The sequence below is a fragment of the Triturus cristatus genome, chromosome 3_2 (genome assembly GCF_964204655.1).
Source record: "Triturus cristatus chromosome 3_2, aTriCri1.1, whole genome shotgun sequence".
Taxonomy (NCBI): Eukaryota; Metazoa; Chordata; class Amphibia; order Caudata; family Salamandridae; genus Triturus; species Triturus cristatus.
In genome coordinates, this window is record NC_140584.1 from 1,134,649,708 (window position 1) to 1,134,673,287 (window position 23,580).

The 23,580-nt window shown below is 45.5% G+C and overlaps 1 protein-coding gene across 1 annotated transcript in view; it reads left to right on the forward strand.

The window, feature by feature from the left end:
• The window catches only part of LOC146859258 (uncharacterized), a 400,212-nt gene that overhangs the window by 54,125 nt on the left and 322,507 nt on the right, over nucleotides 1-23,580 (forward strand). Inside the window, exons 9-10 of the mRNA XM_085647151.1 lie at nucleotides 14,172-14,179; nucleotides 17,924-18,077. Coding sequence (XP_085503277.1) covers nucleotides 14,172-14,179; nucleotides 17,924-18,077 — 162 coding nt within the window. The remainder of the gene's footprint in view (nucleotides 1-14,171; nucleotides 14,180-17,923; nucleotides 18,078-23,580) is intronic.

The window sequence follows — 23,580 nt, forward strand, 5'->3', positions numbered from 1 at the left end:
CCGGAGTCCAGCAACGCATGCACCGATCTCAGGCCGATATCAGGAACGTCCAAGGTCACATAGATGTTGATATGGGCAACCGCGTTCTGGACGGTGTTGATCGCCGCGTGGCAGACCTCCTTCTCAAGGGGCCACAAACAAGGGGTCTGAATCGTGTTTGGGCCTTCTAGTTTTCCGGTGATTCGGGGGAGTAGGCCATCGCAGGCACTTTCTGTTCTCCCTTGCTGTCTCGAGACGGAAGCCGGACTCTTGCCTTGCATTCCTTGATGAAATGACCAGGCTTCCCACAATAGAGACAGAGCCGTTGCTTCCTTCTCTTCTCTCTTTCGTCCGAGGTCAGGGGTCCTCTGATCCCTCCTATTTGCATGGGTTCGCTTCCATCGGTGCCAAGGGTAGGACTCTCGTTGGGAACGCGGGCGCGGGGCGTTGAGAATCGGATCTCTGGGCGCGGTTTATCCCCCTTTCTATCTAGGAGTCGATGATCGAGCTGTACCGTGAGATCTATTAACTCGTCACATTCGGAGGGTAAATGTATTACCTGGGCCAACACATCCTTTAGCTCACTTCTCAATCCTTGGTAATACAGAGATGACCGTTTTTCAATAGGCCAGTCTGTTTCGGACACAAGTCTGTTAAACGTTGTTATATATGTAAGCAAGTCTTGACTTCCTTGTTTTAAGGTGAGTAATTCTCTGTCCAAGGAAAGGAGGTGCGCCTTCCTATCAAATAGTTTACGCATCTCGTCACAGAAGGTGTCGAAGTCTCTCAGGATCGGGTCGTTTCTTTCAATAAGGGGAAAGGACCAACTAGCAGCATTCCCTCCCAGATAGGACATGACGAATGCAGTCTTGGTTTGATCATTATGGAAGATCTCGGGTTTACATAGAAAGTGTAATTTGCACTGCCCCAGGAAAATGCCGAATTTCTTTGGGTCGCCATAATATCGTTCAGGAGGTGCCAGAGGCAGGTATGGGGGATGGAGGACCTGGACCGTCGGAGAACTCGCACTCCCTCCTGTCGCTCCTCCTCCCATCCCTTGCTGAGTGGGTGGAGGTAGTGTCCACGGTTTGATGTATTGGGACCCTCGCTTATCGCTAACCCCCTGACGAGATATCCCTGCGACCTCTCTTCTCATTGTGCTCATCTCATTGCGGAGGTCTAGATTCTCCCCGCGAAAGGCGTCTACTTCCAGCCGTAAGGCTGTTATCGTTTCTAACACCGAACTAAGTACGGTGTTAGTATCCATCGTTCGGGCTGTACTAAAACGTGGGCTTGTCACTCTGTCGCGAAGGAAGAGTCTTGACTCACCGTCAGCAGGGTACAGCAGGAACGATGCGTTGCTAAGAGGCCCTCTCCCCACAGGGGTGACACCCCTGCGTGCTCATAAAACACCGCATGTATGTCACCCTTCTAGGGGGAAGGGTAAAAAGGGAGAAAAGAACAAAAACGAAATAATCTACTGCTGGCAGGCTCAGGCACGGGAGGTCCTTGCTAGATACTCTTTCTCTGGGAAGGTCCACCCCAAGAAGCCCTGCAGGTGGGACAGAAGCACACAACACATCAGACGCGCGCTCTGCTCCTAACCCCCCCTTCTCTAGCTCCCCTCCCTGCTATACACTTACTTTGGCCAGTTTATGCTTTTCCCTTAAGTCTGCAGGTTGAAGCAACAAACGTCTCCGTACGGTACTCAATGGTACTCAATGGTAGGAATGTTAATAGTACTTATCTGCAGTGCGGGAATACTGGATCTTCCTTGGTTACTTCACCAGGAAGTCTTCCTGAATCTCGGCATGCCCAGCTACCGGCGTCTCCCGGGTGTCCTTGGGGAGTCGGCCAGGTAGGGATGCACGTCCCCGAGAGGGTAGGGCGGAAGGGAACAGAGAGCCGCGCTTTCGCGGTAAGTTGGGGGGTGTGCGGTCGTCACCGCGAAGCAAAGGGGGAGTAGTGGTTTATATTCCTGTAGCAAAACACCATAGAACCGGGTAACGCGTAGAGCGCGTCACCACCAGGTAGGCGAGTGTGTACCACGCACCCGCCCTTCTCTCCGGGAAAGGGAGCAGCGCTCACCTCAGCTGGGCTCGAGGGTTTTTCGTTCCTTGCCGCGCTCTGGAAGGGCGGCAGTGGTGAACACGGGCCAACGCCCGTGATGAATGCGGGAAGTGGGGAGGTTCGAGCCGAACTTCTCGCTCCGTAGCAACGAGGCCAGTCAAAGGGATCTCCGTCTGAGACCCGGAAGTACTCAAAGTGACAAGCCCCGCGTTGCAGGTAGGCGGAGCTTATAAAGGCCCTGCGCGACTCACCCGAGGAGTCTGGGAAGTGTAGTTTCTAGTCGGGCTCAAGCCTACGCTGCGCCTCAGCTATCGCCTACGTCCCTGCACCCTGACAGTACCCCCTCCCCAGGTCCGGCGTCTCGACGGCCTGCCTGGCTTCAGGGGGTGACGGGAATGAAACTGCTGCAATAACAAGGGGCAGTGGAGATTGGACTTGGGTTCCCAGGACCGCTCCTCGGGGCCGTACCCTTTCCAGTCCACTAAATAGTATACCCGCCCCCTGATGACTTTAGAATCTAGGATACTCTGCACTTCGTACTCCTCTTCTCCTTCTACCTCGATGACTGAGGGGCGGACCGGGACCCGCGTGTCTGGGTGACAGGGTTTGAGTAAGGAGACATGGAATACTGGGTGTATGCGCCACTGAGGTGGCAGTGTGAGCTTCATGGCTACAGGGTTAATGATTTTGGCAATCAGATAGGGGCCCAGGTATTTTGGCTGTAAGCGGGTGTTGCCCTTGAGTCGTAAATGTTTGGTACTAAGCCACACTCGGTCTCCAACTTGATATTCTGGTTCAGGGTTTCTCTTTTTGTCTGCCTGTTTCTTGTCTCGCTCTTGAGCTTCTTTCAACTGGTTCGTGGCTGCGTCCAAGGTCTGTTTGAGGTGCGCATGGTGTTCTTGTATAGAAGGGTGCGAGGAGGTTCCGGGCTGAGCGAAAGGCAACATGTTGGGATGAAACCCTTGGAGACAGTAAAACGGGGAACATCCTAAGGAGGAATGGGTAGTATTATTGTAGGCAAACTCGGCGGACCACAGCAAGCTGCTCCATTCATCCTGATGTTGAAGCGTAAAGCACCGAAGATACTGCTCTAGTGTTTGGTTAAGTCTCTCCGTTTTCCCATCCGTCTGGGGATGATAGCTGGAAGAGAGACGAGCATCGATCTTCATACAGGCACACAGGTGCCTCCAAAAGTTTGATGTAAATTGGGTTCCCCTGTCGGTGATGAGGATGGATGGCACTCCGTGCAATTTCACAATGTTTTGTAGGAAGACCATGGCTGTGGTGCTGGAATTTGGTAATTTGGTAAGAGCCAAGAAGTGCCCCATCTTGGTTAAATGGTCAATCACTACTAGGATGGTGTCATACCCTTGACTAATGGGCATCTCTACTATAAAATCCATTGATACAGTGTGCCATGGTGTTGGTGGAGTGGGTATAGGTCGTAGCAATCCACTGGGTCTTTGGTGTTGCGCCTTAGCTTGAGAACAGATGGAGCATCGGGCCACATATGCTGCTACATCCTTTCGTAATGATGCCCACCAAAAATATCTGGCTAGCGTCAGTTCTGTTTTCTGTATTCCCGGATGTCCTCCCAAGGGGGAGTCGTGGATCCACTGCAACGCCTGTTGTTGGAGGTTCTCGGTAGGCAACAGGATTTTGTTTTCATGGAACAGGTATCCCTCCTTCATATGTCGTTGGTGGGGGGCTTCTTGGATCCAGGTATGGGGATCGACTGAGGCGGAGTATTCCTGTAGTTCGGTACAGAAGTCGTGAGACGACAGTATTGCCACTGTCTCTTCGGGAAAGGACGCCCTTTGCAGGATCACAGGAGGTTCTTCGTCTTCTTGGGGAGCCAGGGGTTCTGCCGCCGGGGGTCGCGACAAGGCGTCTGCCTTTCCGTTCTGGGGGCCTGGCCGGTACTTGATCACGAAATCAAAGTCCGCAAAAAATAGCGACCATCTGAGTTGTCGAGGTGTCAGGGCTCGGGCACTTTTCAGAAAGAGTAGGTTGCGATGGTCCGTGTATATTTCCACGGTGTGTCGGGCTCCCAACAGATGATGACGCCACTCTTCGCAGGCTCTTTTAATGGCTAACAGCTCCTTGTCTGAAATAGTGTAGTTGATTTCGCACGGAGTCAGCTTTTTAGAATAGAACGCGACGGGATGGAGTTGTCCGGTTCCTGGGTGACGTTGTGACAATACACCTCCTATGGCGTAATACGAGGCATCCGTTTCCAGAATGAATGGCAGCGAGGCGTCCGGATGTCGCAATACCGGGGCGCTGACAAAGCGTTGTTTGAGCTCTTGAAAGGCCTTTTCTGCTAAAGGAGACCAGTGGAATGCCGCCCCTTTTTTCAAAAGAAGAGTCATGGGCTGAATGATTTTCGAGAAGTCCTGAATAAAGCGCCGATAAAAGTTGGCAAACCCCAAGAAGCTTTGCAGGGCCTTTACACAAGACGGCGACATCCATTCCCGAATGGCCAAGGTCTTCTTAGCATCCATACAGAGTCCCTTAGGGCCTATGACATACCCCAGGAACTCCACTTCTGGGGAATGGAACAGGCATTTTTCGAGCTTCGCATAGAGAGAATGTTGTTGGAGTCTCTCCAGTACCGCAGAAACATGGGTAACATGGTCCGTCAAGGAGGTGGAATACACTAAAATATCGTCAATGTAGACGATGCAGAAGACATCCAATAGGCCCCTCAACACCTCGTCCATAAAGTACTGGAAGGCGGCGGGGGCGTTGCAGAGACCAAATGGCATCACCTGATATTCATATAGGCCGAATTTGGTTCTGAAGGCCGTCTTCCATTCATCCCCCCGCCGCACTCGTACCAAATGATATGCTCCCCGAAGGTCCAATTTCGTGAACACTGTAGCCCCTTTCAATTGATCTAACAGGACCGGGATCAGGGGGAGAGGATATCTGTTCTTCTTTGTGAAGCGGTTGAGGGCTCTATAATCGATACACGCTCTTAATCCTCCCTCGCGTTTTGGTATGAAAAAAAGAGGAGATGACGCTGGGGAGGTAGAATGTCTTATGAAGCCATTGGCCGTGAGGGTTTTGAGATATTGCTGCAGATATTCCGTTTCGGCTTCGGTGAGGGCGTATATGCGACTACAGGGAATGCTGGCGCCTGGTTCAATGTCAATGACACAATCATATTCCCGATGAGGCGGGAGGCTGTTCGCCTCTTGTTCACTGAACACCTTTTGGTATTTGAGGTATACGTGGGGTAGAGTTGTTGTACAGTTCACGCTGGCGGGTACCTCACTGTTGGCCAGAAACCCAGCGGGGTTGCTTGTGAGCGGTGGTGATGGTCCCGTTACTCTGGTACAATGCTCCTTACAATAAGGAGAATTCAGCGTAACCGACCGAGCGGTCCACTGTATTAAGGGGTCGTGGAGCGTGAGCCAAGGCATGCCTAATATCAGTGTAAACTGGGGTGCGTCAATAAAATCAAAGCGAATGGCTTCTTGGTGGTGGGCGCCGATTATCATCTGAATTGTAGGTGTATGATATCGTATGGGCCCTGATGTTAGTTCAGACCCGTCCACCGCCTTGACCATCTCAGGTATTTTCTTCTTCACCCCTGGTAGACCTATGGCTCTAGCATATGTTTGGTCAATAAAGTTGCCTGTTGCGCCGGAGTCCAGCAACGCATGCACCGATCTCAGGCCGATATCAGGAACGTCCAAGGTCACATAGATGTTGATATGGGCAACCGCGTTCTGGACGGTGTTGATCGCCGCGTGGCAGACCTCCTTCTCAAGGGGCCACAAACAAGGGGTCTGAATCGTGTTTGGGCCTTCTAGTTTTCCGGTGATTCGGGGGAGTAGGCCATCGCAGGCACTTTCTGTTCTCCCTTGCTGTCTCGAGACGGAAGCCGGACTCTTGCCTTGCATTCCTTGATGAAATGACCAGGCTTCCCACAATAGAGACAGAGCCGTTGCTTCCTTCTCTTCTCTCTTTCGTCCGAGGTCAGGGGTCCTCTGATCCCTCCTATTTGCATGGGTTCGCTTCCATCGGTGCCAAGGGTAGGACTCTCGTTGGGAACGCGGGCGCGGGGCGTTGAGAATCGGATCTCTGGGCGCGGTTTATCCCCCTTTCTATCTAGGAGTCGATGATCGAGCTGTACCGTGAGATCTATTAACTCGTCACATTCGGAGGGTAAATGTATTACCTGGGCCAACACATCCTTTAGCTCACTTCTCAATCCTTGGTAATACAGAGATGACCGTTTTTCAATAGGCCAGTCTGTTTCGGACACAAGTCTGTTAAACGTCGTTATATATGTAAGCAAGTCTTGACTTCCTTGTTTTAAGGTGAGTAATTCTCTGTCCAAGGAAAGGAGGTGCGCCTTCCTATCAAATAGTTTACGCATCTCGTCACAGAAGGTGTCGAAGTCTCTCAGGATCGGGTCGTTTCTTTCAATAAGGGGAAAGGACCAACTAGCAGCATTCCCTCCCAGATAGGACATGACGAATGCAGTCTTGGTTTGATCATTATGGAAGATCTCGGGTTTACATAGAAAGTGTAATTTGCACTGCCCCAGGAAAATGCCGAATTTCTTTGGGTCGCCATAATATCGTTCAGGAGGTGCCAGAGGCAGGTATGGGGGATGGAGGACCTGGACCGTCGGAGAACTCGCACTCCCTCCTGTCGCTCCTCCTCCCATCCCTTGCTGAGTGGGTGGAGGTAGTGTCCACGGTTTGATGTATTGGGACCCTCGCTTATCGCTAACCCCCTGACGAGATATCCCTGCGACCTCTCTTCTCATTGTGCTCATCTCATTGCGGAGGTCTAGATTCTCCCCGCGAAAGGCGTCTACTTCCAGCCGTAAGGCTGTTATCGTTTCTAACACCGAACTAAGTACGGTGTTAGTATCCATCGTTCGGGCTGTACTAAAACGTGGGCTTGTCACTCTGTCGCGAAGGAAGAGTCTTGACTCACCGTCAGCAGGGTACAGCAGGAACGATGCGTTGCTAAGAGGCCCTCTCCCCACAGGGGTGACACCCCTGCGTGCTCATAAAACACCGCATGTATGTCACCCTTCTAGGGGGAAGGGTAAAAAGGGAGAAAAGAACAAAAACGAAATAATCTACTGCTGGCAGGCTCAGGCACGGGAGGTCCTTGCTAGATACTCTTTCTCTGGGAAGGTCCACCCCAAGAAGCCCTGCAGGTGGGACAGAAGCACACAACACATCAGACGCGCGCTCTGCTCCTAACCCCCCCTTCTCTAGCTCCCCTCCCTGCTATACACTTACTTTGGCCAGTTTATGCTTTTCCCTTAAGTCTGCAGGTTGAAGCAACAAACGTCTCCGTACGGTACTCAATGGTACTCAATGGTAGGAATGTTAATAGTACTTATCTGCAGTGCGGGAATACTGGATCTTCCTTGGTTACTTCACCAGGAAGTCTTCCTGAATCTCGGCATGCCCAGCTACCGGCGTCTCCCGGGTGTCCTTGGGGAGTCGGCCAGGTAGGGATGCACGTCCCCGAGAGGGTAGGGCGGAAGGGAACAGAGAGCCGCGCTTTCGCGGTAAGTTGGGGGGTGTGCGGTCGTCACCGCGAAGCAAAGGGGGAGTAGTGGTTTATATTCCTGTAGCAAAACACCATAGAACCGGGTAACGCGTAGAGCGCGTCACCACCAGGTAGGCGAGTGTGTACCACGCACCCGCCCTTCTCTCCGGGAAAGGGAGCAGCGCTCACCTCAGCTGGGCTCGAGGGTTTTTCGTTCCTTGCCGCGCTCTGGAAGGGCGGCAGTGGTGAACACGGGCCAACGCCCGTGATGAATCCGGGAAGTGGGGAGGTTCGAGCCGAACTTCTCGCTCCGTAGCAACGATGCCAGTCAAAGGGATCTCCGTCTGAGACCCGGCAGTACTCAAAGTGACAAGCCCCGCGTTGCAGGTAGGCGGAGCTTATAAAGGCCCTGCGCGACTCACCCGAGGAGTCTGGGAAGTGTAGTTTCTAGTCGGGCTCAAGCCTACGCTGCGCCTCAGCTATCGCCTACGTCCCTGCACCCTGACAGTGCCCCATGATGTGGCGATCCTTTTAACTAGGAGTTGCACCCAGTTTATGACGCATAGTCGTCTAAGTATGAGAAGGTCATTTTAGGTGCAACAAATGTGAGTCTTGTGAGATGTCTAAATGTGAACCCATCGACATTATTGCCTGATGCTGAGAATGTGGAAGTAAGGGATGACGTGGATCATGATTGTCTGGAAGTGCTTGACTTTTGCACTAAACCACGCCCTGATATAAAAGATGTGCCTCTGAAAGAAAGTGACTATGTGATGTTTGTGGATGGATCATGTTTGGGAACAGACGAGGGGATTCTGAATGCAGCGTATGTGGTATGTACTATAGCAGCTGTACTGAAAGCGTCTTGTCTAAAAGGAGTGAGATCAGCCCAGGTTGCTGAATTGTTTGCTTTAACAAGAGCGTGCAAATTGGGAAAGAATTTGAGAGTCACTGTGATTACCAATAGTCAGTATGGCTTTGGTGTGGTGCATGGCTTTGGGCAGTTATGGTCCCAAAGAGGGTTCTTGACATCGAGTGGAACTCCTATAAGTAATGCTGAAGTGGTTGGGAAGTTGCTTGAGGCGATACAGCTGCCTAAGCAATTGGCAGTAGTAAAATGTGCTGCCCATTCGAAGACCGCTGACTATATGTCGGCTGGGAACGAGTTTGGAAATGACATGGCTCAATATTGTGCGCGTAACCAGAATTCGGTTAATCGAGGCAGGTAAAAAAAAAAAAAATTCATGTCCCTTACTTTTTACTAACACTGTGAATACGTGGGAGGAGGTGAGACCGTTACAAGAAGAGGCAGGGGATGAGGAAAGGAAACAGTGGATAAAATCAGGATGCGCACCCCGAGAGACAGACCACGTGGGTTTATAGGGATGGAAGACCAGTTATGCCTGATAGCATGGTCTCTACAATGGCACGGATGTATCATGGACAGGCACATGTAGGAAGGGATGCTATGATTAGGCTTTTCAAACAGACATGGTATAATGCCACATTTAGGCTTGTAGCTGAGAGCCTGTGTCAGAGATGCCTTATATGTCAGCAATACAATCCTGGAAGAAAAACAGTGGTGAGGGAACGATAGGACGGGAAGGAGGGCCTTTCACCAGAATGCAGATTTACTTCATTGAAATGCCCCCCTGCAATAGGCTGAGGTGTGTTCTAGTAGTAGTTTGCTTATTTTCACGTTGGGTGGAAGCTTACCCGACTAGAAGGAGTTGATGGAATTACAGTAGCAAAACTCCTATTGAGAGAATTAATTCCCAGATTTGGTTTTCCAGTCACGATCGAATCGGATAGAGGGAATAATTTTCATAATGAAATCATGAAACTGGTTTGTGAAGCATTGAATGTACAGCAAAAACTGCATTGTGCTTATTGCCCAGAGGCTTCTGGAGTGGTAGAACAAATGAATGGCACCATTAAAAATAGATTGGGGCAAAATGTGTTTGGCCACAGGTTTGAAATGGCCTGATGTCTTGCCTCTAGTGCTCATGACTATTAGATCTATCCCTGATAGGAATACTGGACTGAGTCTCCACAAAATTGTAATGGGGAGGGCAATGAAACATGTTTTCATTCCTGTCAACAAACTACTGCCTATATCTGATGACTTAGTGTTGGATTATTGCAAGGGGTTGGCTGATTCCGTTCATTCTGTGTTTCATCAGGTTGGATCGGATGCAACCAATCTTGAAAAGTCCAGATTTAAGTCCAGGAGACTGGGTAAGAATCAAAGTGCATAGAAGAAGAAATTGTCTGGTCCCACGGTGGGGAAAACCACGTCAACTGATCTTGACCACGACGACAGCTGTGAAATGTGCCAGAGTGAAGAAATGGATTGCGAGTCATACCTTGCGAATCCCTAATCCAGTAAATAACCCTGAAGAGGAATACTTGGAAGAATCTGATACCAGTTCTGAGTCGGATTCAGAAGAAGCAAGAACAAGACCGACTCATGGAAGGGGGGAGTTGGAATCAAGTCCAGTTATAGTACCAGAGAATCTGCCCTTAAGAAGGAGATTGGAGATTTCTGACACTAGCTCAGAATCAGATACAACTACATGAGAATGTAAAAGAAAACATTGAGGAAACTGCCAAGGAAATTCTTGATAAAGAAGCTCCACATGTAAGTACGAGAGAAATTCCACCTGAGGTCACAGAAGTAGAAGGTGAGGTACTAGATACAGAGAGTAAAGGTAAGATTGTTGCGGAAGACCTCCGAGGAGCTGTAGGGAAACCACACATCCAGGTAGAAGAAGGGACAGTTAGTCAGCAGGAAGATTGCTTGGAAGAAACACGAGGAGGGACAAAATTAGATAAGGAACAGGAAGTTGTGGAAAGAAAAACTACCGAAGGTAAGGGTGAAGGTGGAACCGAATCTGAAGACAGTGAAGAAGAAGTACAAGAAGGTCGAGTCCTGAGGAAAAAAGCATAGAAAACTGAAAGAAGTGAAAAGGGAAGTAAGTTGAAAAGGCCAGCGAAGGAGGAAATTTGGCCAAACACGGTAAAGAGATTAAGGTATTGATTGACACGAGTAAAGTCATCTAGAGCAGAACAAATGAATGAGGTGTCTAGCCAAGAGAAATCAACAGACATTGATCAGACACCCTTGGAAAAGGGAAAACGGACTAAGAAACCCAACCAGAAGTATAAGTCACCAGAATGGACATACGTGGCACTTCCTGAAGCACAAGAGGAAGCAGACAGCCAAGGAAGTCTAGGTGTCACTATACCAGAAGTGGGTGAGGAAGAAGAAGATTCGGAAATCCTGAGAGTTATCTTGTCCGACATCGGAGAAGAGAAGGATGTTCAGGAAATTCTGAACCAAGACTGTGAGAATGAAGTGAAGAATGGTCAAATGCCAGATTGAAGGGACGAAGGTGTTCCAGAGAGAGATTGAAATACTGAGTAAGACACATATCCGAAAGGAACCAAGTAGGCACTCAGAGCCTTGGGTTCAGACAAAACTAGTTGTGAGTAGACAAGGGTTAGTCAAAAGACAGTGATCATTTCCAAAATGGCAAACACAGAAGGTAGAAAATCTACATGTGTGTTCCTTCGAAGATGGTGCAAGATATGTTGTTGTTGTTGTACAGGATTACTAATGCTTCTGTGGAGTGTATCAGCTTTAACAGTTTCATTTAAAGTAACGTTCGAAATGATAGAGGGTCATAGTGAGAATAAGAATAATATAGAAAAGATTCATGATACTCATCCAACTGGAGTGATAGATAGAACTGATTTACATATGAATAGGTCCATAACTGATTTTTCTAACAACGTTTTCTCAAAGTTATTATATGAATACGTAAAAACTATGGATGTGAGAGATTGTTACGTCTGCATGCAGTTACCTGCATCAGTGTCTGAAGGTGTTACGTACCACCACCTTCCTGTAACTTATGGAATAACATGTAGTGTATTAGCAAGTTTGTTTTCTAAAACAGCGAAACTAGAATATTACTTCTCTGATGTAGATAACATTTTTTCACAAGTACCTGTAGTTCCTGAATTGAATAAGATAAAACCTGGTAAAGTTTTAGGTGAATATTTCTTAGAAACTAGAGAATTAACTTTAGAAGCAGTATTTAGGAATAATCTCACTTGTAGTCTGAAGAGGGAAGAAAAGACCTTTTTGGATATGGTGGAAGAGAGGAGAATCAAGATGCAAAGGAAGATACCTGAGGGAAAGGGAGAAAAGACGGTCTGGGATGTTGAAAGAGAAAAACATTTGAAAGGAGAAACCAGTCCGGCTATGGCTTTAGATTGGCCTCAGATCGGGAAATTGTGTAATAGAAGAAATGAATCTGTGTATGATAACTATTTTATAGGTGCGAGTGAATGCCATGATATGTATAAAATCATGGGAGGATGGAGATTTAAAGGAGGAAATGATCCGGTATTCCCTGGATTATATTTTATCTGTGGGAACAAAGCTTATTATCGACTACCGGACCATTGGTATGGCACATGTTACCTAGGCCTGGTCTTCCCAAAGATATTTCATGTGGAAAGGGGAAAAGATGGTGCGCATGAGATAGGTAGACAACTAACACGTAGAAGGAGGGAAAGTTGGTCAGAAATTGTAGGGGATATTTTTGGAGCACTGATACCAGCCGTTGGAATATCTCTGAATGCACACAAAATTAGAAAATTGTCTACAGTAGTGGATCGCTTATCGACAAGCACTGCTGGAGGGTTCTTGCTGGTAAATAACAAAATGGTTGCCATGAGAGCCATGGTAATGCAGAATCGACTTGCCCGTGATATCATTTTGGCAAAAGAGGGAGGAGTCTGAGGAATACTAAAAGTGCAACATTGTTGTACTTATATTCCTGACGAGAGTCATGATTTAAAGGAATATATTCAAAATATTACGGATTTGCATGAGGAAATTGTTCCATTGGAGGTTGAGAGTGTTTGGGAGAAGATTAGTAAAGGATTTTCTACTATTAAAAATGTTATGATAAAATTAGGTAGCTCATTTATAGGTGAAATTCTAATTCCAGTAACTTGTGTGATAATATTAATATTAATACTGAGGTTAGGATGGGTATGTATAAAAAGAAGAAAATTACAAAATAAAATAAAAAGAGAAGTCGCTAAGAAAAGAGAGAAAGAAAGAAAGGGAAGAGAAATAGGATACATAGAACTGGAAGAATGGAAAGAAAATATATAAGAAAACAAGAGAGGATGAGACGGGGAAAACTATAATGTGACGTAACAAAATTTAAGAGAACTGAATCCATTTCCATAAAAAAAAAATTATCAAAATTTAGTGGAATTTATGGTGATATTAAAAATCACCAAAGGGGGGATTGATAGAGCAGGTAAAACAAAATTTGTGTATACCTTCTCTATTTCTGCATGGAAATGCTAATGACGTAATCAGTTTACATATTAACCTGTATTAACTGTGTGCCGTGATATACTAACCAATAAAGTGCACCTTGATAAACACAAATTACACGCGGGACTAATTGCTATTTGCATGGCAGAATAATTTTAATGACTAACTGTGGTACGCATATTAACAATAGAAGGCGTGGTGATAGAAATTGCATGATTTGTGTTGCTTTGGTGATGTTTTGCGTTCCTGTTGGGACCAATTGGTGAGTGTTATTGCTTGAAATGTCGCTATAAGCCAGGAAAATACTAATAATAGAGCGCAATGTCTACTGCGCTGACTCGGATGGCTCCGAAGATCTCCAGGCATCCTCAATTCAGAGCACAGTGTTCCTTGTCAAGGATAGGAACGTGGAGGACTGCCAGATTTCAGTCAGTGTAAATGACCCAAAGGAACAATAACCACCTATAACGGAAGGTCAACATGTCGATACATCGGACCTTTTCGCATGAGAACTGTATGAGCTAAGAGAATGAAATAGCAAATTTTATGAGAACCCTGGACTATGAGAAATAAAGGACCATATTGCGTCTTTAAAGGGTTCAACCAATTGCAAAACATTCCCAATTCAGTAAATGTTACACGTTCCCCAGAATTTGTTATAAAACGATAGTAGAATAGAGAGAGTTAGTTAGTGCGCTCCGGAGGGGTGTCACGAATTTGTGTGATCGACTTGCTTGCACGATTGCTTGGTCCTTTGGATATCTTTGGGACTGTGCCGTGCTGAGCGAAGGAACTTTTTGGACTTGTTGAGTCTTGGCCTGCATTCGATTGGGACGATTTATCAGAAAGGATTTGAGTTATGCAGAGCTAACAGAATTAGAGAAAAGAGCCCCGATAGCAAGAATAGGTAAATATAAATGTCATGCTAAATTGTGTTGAATAATTAAATTTTAACTCTTTTGACCGAAATTCTAATTATGCAACTGAAAGCAAGTAATTAGATAAACTAAACATTGATTAACAAAGAATGAGTTTGTGGTTCTTTAAGTAGGACATTAAATAAGGATTCCAAAGCTTTAATGTGTTTTAGCTGGTTCTAGATCACCATCAACCAGTCCAACTAATTGGTCCGTCGACCGAGTGGTGGAGTGCCTTGATGTTAAGGTTAGGATCCTATAAGTATTGATGTAAATATGTATACATTGTAACACGTTTACTTTCTCTATAGGTAATAAGGTACCACCCCCACATGTCCAGTGGATTCCTCATCCTCCTGCGTGCGGATTTTGAGTGAGAAGTGTGAGTGTTGGTGTTATTGGGCCCCACCAATGAATGCGTGTGCGAATGAATAAGTGTGATTGCCGGATATGTGACGCAGGGAGGATATGAAAATTTGCCCCTTTTCCGCTGGATCAATACCAATACTTGACTGTAAATCAATACCATTTAAAAATGTAATATCTACGGCTGTGCAGCCAAACTTGTGCCCAAGTATAAGTCAGAAGTAGTTCCAACCCTTCAGATGTCTATGGTAACAAAATACATAATTTTGATGATTCAGAGATGTCATGTGAATAACCAAAAAATCAGTACCTACGTTTCTAACGTTACTGCTTCTCAAATTTCTATTTCAGGCCACACTTTCACTACAGCTGCTGTTATTTTTCAACACTTACAAAAAACCACAGGCTGGACAGAATGTGATCATACCACTCTTACTTTTAGGCATCGGCTACCACACAAATTGCAAGAATGTTGCCTGTTGTTTTTGTATCCTAAATTCTGAGTTCTAATGTTACCATTGTAATAAAACAAGAAGCTTATTAGAGAGTTGCACTTTCACAATTCAGGAGAAATGTCATTTATGTGGCTTCACATGGTTGATGATATTTCAAAACATCAACCATAGGTAATGTTTTGAGGTAAATTCATGCCTATATCAGATTTCTTAGATAAATATGTGTACAGTTGGACATGTTCAGCATATATGTTTTTCACAATCCATTATGTTTGCTTTTCCCTAGTGTTTCATGATGACAATGACAATATGATCATCTTGACCTGCAGACGTTCTGAATGATTAGATAGTTGTAAGACAATCATGTTACTTACCTCTGAGAAACACATAAAAATTAGAAACAAAGTTAGATGAAAATGTATTTCAGTTTATCACATACATATAACGCCACAAGACCACATCTCCCCTGCCTTGAAAGCCCTACATTGGTTACTGGTTGCCAGAAGATCCACATTCAAGCTGCTTTGTATCAACCACAAAGCAATACATGGAACAGGGCTGCTCTTCATCAGGAATAAAATCACAAAATACATCCAACAAAGGAACCTATGCTCTAGAATGTCAGCTTGCCTCAAACCTCCAACATACAAGAAAAAAAAACAAAGGTGGTGCATCCTTCTCTGTTCAAGCAGCCAAACTATGGAACTCTTTACCCCCAAACATAAGATCCATGGATAACTACCTTATCTTCAGTCTACTCAAGAATTGGCTCTTCCCCACTTAACCACCATACTCAAACATAAATATACAGCATATCCCTCTGTATATAAGCATTTATTTGGACTTTATGTACACATCTATATGTGTGTATTGCTTTGTATAAACGTGTATAAATAATTATGTTTTTAAATATATAGATATTTGTTAGTTTCGCTTAACAAATGTACATATTACTTATAGTTATATAATTCTATGTTTAATATAGGTGACTGTATAAACATTTGTAAATCTGTTATCATAACTATTTATCTACAATTGCTTCACTGTTAAATTACCAAAACAATTAAAGAAATTACAAAGTACAGCAACACTGGAAAATAAGAGTTTATTAAATACAACTTAAATATACAAATATTACCTTCCTTATACATATATACCTTCCATGTACTTACGTATCTTTATATTTATTACTTTTCTTCTAATTCAACATTTCCAATGCACTACCCTGTATCTCACTCTATATCTCTCGCAATATATCCTCTACCTCCACTCTGACTCATCCCAAACGCCATTCTACTACTGTCTTCAATGCACTACTCTATTCCTGACACTAAACCTCTCTCAATATATCCTCTACCCTCACTCATCCCAAACCCCTTTCCACTACTAAGACCCACAAAAGAACCCTTTCTAGACTCTTTTTCCTCCACCAACCCTCCATGCATCAACTCATATCTCTTTTTCTATTCAGATCTCCTTTCTAATCCCTTTCCTCTGACTCGTACCCTCCACTTCACCTTTACTCATCTGATACCTCCTCCTACTGCTATGAACTAAAAAAAACTACTTTCTAGACCCTTCTATCTTCTATCACTGTACTATTCCTTTCAAGTAAAATAACAGACTAACATGTCCTGCGCTCAAATTAATTTCATATTTCCCTATGCTAATTCACCACTAATCATTTTTAGGTTCCAGAGTAGAATGCTAACTGACCAAAAAGCGCTTCAACACCTCATCAGTGAAGTGCTATTAAGACACCTTATCCTGGCAGCAGGGACATAGCATGTAATGTTAGGCATGCTGCAAATGGCTGCCCTTTCTCTATGCAGAGTGCTGATCAGTAAAAACGTTGGCAGAGGCAGGACTGGCCAGTGTTTTTATAGGTCAGTTTCCCACTCATGTGATGGTATATAGAGGACAAAAATGAGTCAGTTCGTCTTGGGGATAAAATGTTGCAATATTGCAATGGTCAGTGAATAACTATTGTATACTCGATCTATGCCTTCAAGCGTGTAGCATTAAATTAGGGTGAAACGTATGCTTAAATAGTACACAATTATGTGAATTCTGAAAACAGATGATTTTCAATGTTCAACGAATGTTTATACTCTTCAAAAAAAAGTCATAGAAAACCAGGAAGTGTCAACTTCGAAAGTGTGAAATATGTGTGAATGTGATCATATAAACCTCAGCAAAGTGTGCCTCTGTCCACTGATCTGACAATATGTCATCAGTTTGAAAAAAAAAGGCTTAAAGGAAGCAATCATCTCTATGACAGATTCCCAGAATGGTTTACATCCAAGGCTGTTTAACAGCAGGTGGCTGTATTTGTATCTCAATAGCTGTTCCTGAAGTTGTTTTGTGTAGGACCCCACATGCTGCTGCTACTCTCTTCTAGCTCATGATAGGTACCTCTTTTACAGCTCAATGTGCTTGTCCTTTGAGAGGGTTAAAAGTGGAAGGGTATCAACATACAGGACAATGGTTGTTCCTCAGTGACTGTCTGTGCGAGCGGTGGGAATGGAGCCATGATTGCCAGACAAACCTGCATTGATCTGTGACTTGCAGATCACAGGAAACTAGCTAATAAATTGAACTGCAAAAAAGATCATAGCATGCACACGTGTTTGGTCGGGATTACAAGCTGGCAATGAGCCAAACATGGGTACATGGTGAAAGAGAAATAATAACAATTGAGAGAAAAAAAATTAGGCAAATCTGTACATACCAAAAAAGAAGGAAGGGAAGAAGAATACAGATATGGAAAGAGATGGAAGAAAGGAAAGAAACGGCAATGGAAGGAAGGCTAGAAGGAATGAAGAAAGTGGAAGTAGAAAAATAGTTGAAAAGGATAGGAGTAGGATAGAAAAATTGAAGACACTTTGCTTGGGGAACAGTTTCAGTGATCCATTTAAGAAAAGGCTGGTATCGCATTATGTGCTCACTCATGTATTGCCATATGTTTCTAAGAATAGAGAGGAAAACTTTTTATCCCTAGCAAATTGAAGGAAAGCTACCAGCCCCTCATGCCTGTATATTTCCATTCCATTACGCATGCGCACAGGTCTGCCTCCAGTTCTGAGCATGCTCTCTGTCCTCGATAGGTGTATAACATTTCTGAGCCTGCGCCAAAGAGCGGTTCTATCCGGATAATACGCATGCGCACAATATCTGTTTTCTACTTGTGTGTGTTCTAATAGGCCTCTGTGTTCATGACTGTGCGCGTGCGTTGGGCGTAGGCCATTTGCCTGTGAGCATGCGCAGTGGATGGCTCGGTGGCCACCCAGCAGACTAGTGCTTGTGACAGGCAGCGGGCAGTGTAAGCACACGGTACATGCTGACAGCGGACTGGAAGCCTCGATAGCCATGCATCGACAGCAGAGGCCGGCTCCGGTAAGTACCGCGCTGACCAGTTTTAGGTAGTATTAAGACGAGGTAGATAAAAAGGCAGCTCGTGCAGGTACTAGAGACCTTGAAAGTGAGTACTGGAGCCTGATACCAAAATACCAGTACATAGTGGTGTTAAGCGCGGCTAGCACCTTTTATGCGGCAGTCAGGGAAAGACTGGGCAGATCAGGTACTGAAATAAATGGCATAAAATATCATCACGTTCTTGGGGCAGGTGTAATTGGTGCTATAAAGTACGAATCCATACACGGTGAGTACTATAGTGCACGTCAGCCCGTTGCACTGATTATTACCGTGTGCTTGATTTAGGTTCAGAGAGTGTCATCTTGTCCCTTTAATCGTGAGCATTGCGTGTACCTTAACGTACAGTGTCAGGCGCAGTGAGCTGAGTACTGCGGGTCCCATCAGATAACATTTTAATATAATATTGTTTTCAAATGATTTTATGGTCAAATTGTACTGGTTTGTTATTAATTGACTATAAAGTATTTATATTTGGAGCCAGAATCAGTGAGTACCATTACATTACATGCTTGAGTCCGGTATATAAAATACTCTCGGGTATTGGCTCTGCAGGTGCAGTGAGTACAGCCGTGTACTGGACAAAGGTTGGGCTGAGTACTTCACTGTACTGGGTCCTGAAGCAAGAAATATTTTATGTTGCCTTTAGTTTTATGGCGTACTGTCACCCGCGAGGGTATCCTGGCGCTGTAGCAGGCGTTTTAAGCTGCCCTCGGGAGGACCTACTTAAAGAGTCAGGGTTCATCATCTTGTGGAACTCAAGAAGAGAGGAAGAGGCTCCGATGTATAGTAGGAGGTTGTTCCAGGCTTTAGGAGCCACGTAAGACCTGCTCTGCTTTTGTGTATGAGTGGGGTGTGTGCTATTGAGAGTTGCAGAACAGCGGTGCCTGGAGGGGAGCTGTTCGTGTAGGCAAGTCATGTGCTTTAGATTGCTTTTGTATGTGTGGGTGAAGAGTTTTAGGAGTGCGCCCTTTTGTGTAAAAAACAGGTGTAGTTCCCTTAGGTGAGGTGTGATGGAGGCTTAGCCTGGGTGATTGAGGACTAGTCTGGCTGCTTCGTTCTGGAAGGTCTAGTTGGTTATTCCTGCATATAGAATGTTCCCATAGTTCAGTCTGCTGGTGATGATGGCTTGGGTGACTGTTTTACCTGGTGTTGTTTGATAGCAGTTTGAAGATTTTCTTGAGCATCTTCAGGGTGTGAAAACAGGATAACGCAACTACATCAACTTGAGCGGACATGCCCAGTTTGCTATCTATAGTTCAGAGATTTCTAGCTTGTGTCTGGGAATGGGAGCGAGTCCAAGATCTGTAGGCGTCCCTCCTGCAAATCACCACTTTAGTCTTGTCAGAGTTTAGCTTAAGGCAGGTTGACTGCATCTGGGTGGCAAATTCGGTCGTGCATGCGGTGAACTTGTTCTTGGTGCTGGGTGTTTTGTCTGTCAGTTCATGTCATCTGCGTAGGCGAGGATGTTGATGTTGTAAGCCCAGATAATATCTGCCAGTGGAGTCATGTATATGTTGAAGAGGATCGGACTTAGTGATGAGCCCTGTTGGACTCCGCAAATAAGTTCATGTGCTTCTGTGGCCTATGGTGGTATGCTGATCGTTTGGGTTCTTCTGAGAAATGTGCAGATCCATTGAAGGGGATGTCTTTGAATGATATCAACAAAAAACAACTATGAGTCTCGCCTGTGTGAAAACCTTGACACAATCGTAAGGGAATGCTAATGCTGTGAGTTCATGTGTACATGTGTGCGTGTACGCATGAGTGTAAAATTCCCATCATCCACCCGAAGTGGTTTGCTTCATCATCTGGGAATTGGGGACGTTCAGTGAGACCTGGCGCATCTCGACATCACGCGGCTGGGCGATAGCGTTTTTAATTTTAATCAACCACTCATAGTTGTTTTTTGTTGATATAGTTCGTGGATTTGGGGATTACGACTATTTTGAGTCTTTAAATTATATCCCTTGGACCCCCACTCATCTTTGAGATATCTTTAATATAGATGTCTTTGAATGCCCTTGTCATGGAGTAATCTGATCAAAATGGGATGGTACACGGTGTCAGATGTCAAAGCATGCTGAGACATCTACAAGAATGAGGGCTTCAGTTTCACCTCTATCCAGGATCATACAGATGTCGCCGATTGCTGCAATAAGGATGGTCTCAGTGCTGTTGTTCCATGTGAAACCTGGTTGTGTAGTGTTGAGACGCTAGTTGTTGGGAAAATGGGCAGAGAGGTGTCTGTCAATGTTTTTCTTCAGGACTTTGCCTGGGAATGGAGAAGGAATACCGGTCCGTAGTTGAAGAGTTTGGTTGGGTCAGCTGAGGGTGTTGACGAAGCGTGCTTCCAGGGTTCTGGAAATGTGGTTGTGGAGATTTTGAAGATGGGGTGAGGGCCTTGCTGATGGTAGTTGATCCTTTGTTGAAAGTGTGATAAGGGCAAGGGTCCGACGGAGCCTCAGAATGTATGGTCTTTATGATTGCTGTGGTTTCCTCTGTGCTGATAGTATCTCATGACGTTATTTTGTTGACTTCTTTTGCCACGAGAGGCTTCTGGTAAGTTTCAACGGATCCGGTTGTGGGGGCAGTTGTTCAATATGGTTGTTCTCTTGCCAAATACAATCATATTGGGGCAGTAAAACACACCATCAGGGCTTGAAGTGGGATACATAAAGTGTGGGGTGGTCTCTAAAAGGGCTGTGGTCTATGTAATGAAGGGCATGGCAACATTTTGGCAATTCTCATATTGTGGCGTCCGACCGATATTTTGGTTTCTGTCCGAGCTTTCTGTTATTGCATCTTCACATCCACCCTTTACATCATAGACCAAAAAACTGATATGCGGCGCCCTACAGGGATCATCCCACTGCCCTACCCTTTTTAACATATACATGACACAGCTCACCAACATCATCCAATCACATGACATAACCAGCATCTCCTATACCCAACTCATCATTTCCCTGATGGACAAGACAAACACCACCAGAACCAACTTCATGGCCATGGTAGCAGACTGGATGCAAACCAACTGCCTGAAGCCCAACTCCAACAAGACGGAAGTACTGGACTTCGGCAACAAGATCTCTACCGGGGATTCCACCTAGTAGCATTGGATCTAAGACCAACACCCACAGACCACGCAAGAAATCTAGGGTTCATCCTAGACGACAAGCTCAACATGGCGGCTCAAGTCAATGCAGTGTGCACTTCCTGCTTCCACATTCTACGCATGCTGCGAAAGATCTTCAAATGGTTGCGTCAGAACACCAGACAGACCGTCACACAAGCACTTATCACCAGCTGTCTGGAGTACGGCAACACACTGTATGACAGAATATCCAAACAACTCTTACACAGACTCCAGACTATCCAGAACACAACTACAAGACTGGTACTCGACCTCTCATGCCACACCCACATAACACCGCACCGCAGGAAGCTTCAATGGCTCCTCATCACAAGTGCAGCCAATTCAAACTTCTCATGCACACTTACAAAGCCCCAACACAGCAAAGGACCAGAATACCCGAACAGCCGCATACACTTTCACCACCCCACCATACACCTTCGCTCTGCCTCACTCTCACTCACACACTCCCCACATCTGCAAAAGCAAAACTGTAGGTAGCACATTCTCCTACATCGCACCCAAGAAAGGAATGACCTACCTCAACACATCAGAGCTTCCTCCTCGCTTCTTGAGTTACCCAAGAAGCTTAAGACCTGCCTCATATATAAGCACCTTGGGACCACACACCTACACTCCTGTTCAAGTGCCTGGGTACCCTCTTGGGTGATTAGTGCGATGTAAAAATTATCATGACATAACCATAAAATCCAGATATGTAACACAACTGGCATACACATAAAATCAGCCAGGACTACAGGCTTTGTCAGTGGTTGTTAGCTGTTACTTATAAATGAGTAACAAAGTTTTTGTATATAATTAATATTGAAAATTTTACAATTCTGGAATTGTGAGACTGATTCACTGAGACCTGTGGAAGAGGTAGTGATCTTCACAGTGTGTCAATCACTTCCATTATGTTTACTCTGTTAGAAATGGATACCCTTTTTAGGTCTCGCCTGACCCAGCGCATGCGCTGGTCTGGCGAGACTTTTTGAGAGGGCTCCAAAAAGTGCTACCAGGCCAGCCTAGAGCTACAGTGCATGTGCGGTGGCGCGTGTGCCACGCTTTTCCACGATTACTTTCACTTTCGTGGCCGTACGGCCGCTTGGCATAGCCAATAGGTCTCGGTGCCGTACGGCCGCTTGGCATAGCCAATAGGTCTCGGTTTCGGGACCTTATAAGTATTTAGTTATGCAACTGTTGCATTGCTAAAAACTTATAAGGTCCCAAAGGCGAGACCTATTGGCTATGTCAATGCTTGTTCTCCCTACATCTCTTCCATCTGCATACCTGACACCGCACCTCTTTCCTCTTCAGCACCTTCTATTCACTCTCTCCTGAATGTACTTCCACACGTCTGCTTCAATTCAGCAACCCCCAAACACACAGCGCATCAACTCACCTGGAAGCGATGCATTTTATTTTACTTTCGCCTTGTCAATATTTTGATAACTTTATAACTAATTCTCTTACATTTGGACAGAATCAAAATTGCAACTGGAATATGTGACAATTGCTCTGTGCACTCTGCAGGGAGGAAATTGATTCGATGACCAGGTATTCTCAGCACCTTTTTGACACACTGACAGGGGCTGTGAGAAACCCGTCCTGCGTACTACCTCAACTCCAGACCTCTCAATTGTGGTCCACTATAACCACCTGGAGGTAACTAAGTTCAAAGTATGCACCCTACAAGAGTAATACGCCACACAGGAAATAAATACAACACAACATCTTGGAAATAGTTAGCACTCTTGGGGAATCCAAAATTAAGTAAAACGTGGGGTATAAACCAGGAACTAAATTGCTGCCATGGATTACTTTAACTTTTTTACATTAATTTTCCAGAGATCGATCAGTGTTGTTTGCCAGTAAAGTTAAGGTCATAAATATAGGGCCCCATTTCAGTGTCCATTTTTAGGTCGAGCCTATTGCTGCAGCATACATGCGCTGCTCGCTTTGCGAGGCATGCAGTATTCAGTATGGAGTGGAAGCTCCGCGAAAGCTCCGTCCACTCTCTGCCTATCTTTTTCATTGGCTTGTGTCTTTATTGTTCCTAAATGCCGCCTTCCGATTGGTTTTAGACTTGTTAGTCCCTCCTTATGACGACCGTGTCGTCATTTGTATCCTTTCCTTCCATGGCCACTGGCCCCTTTACTTAACCCCTTCCCCGCTCATGACGGAGCCGCTCCGTCATGAGCCACGGTTGCCGTGTGCAGCGAAGGGGTTAAAGTGTTGCACAGTATGTTTTATTTAGATTGTGAGCACTATTTTCTTCCCGTGCCTCCTGTTGTTCGTGCCTTCTCGCCTGCCCGTACTCCCGTTTGC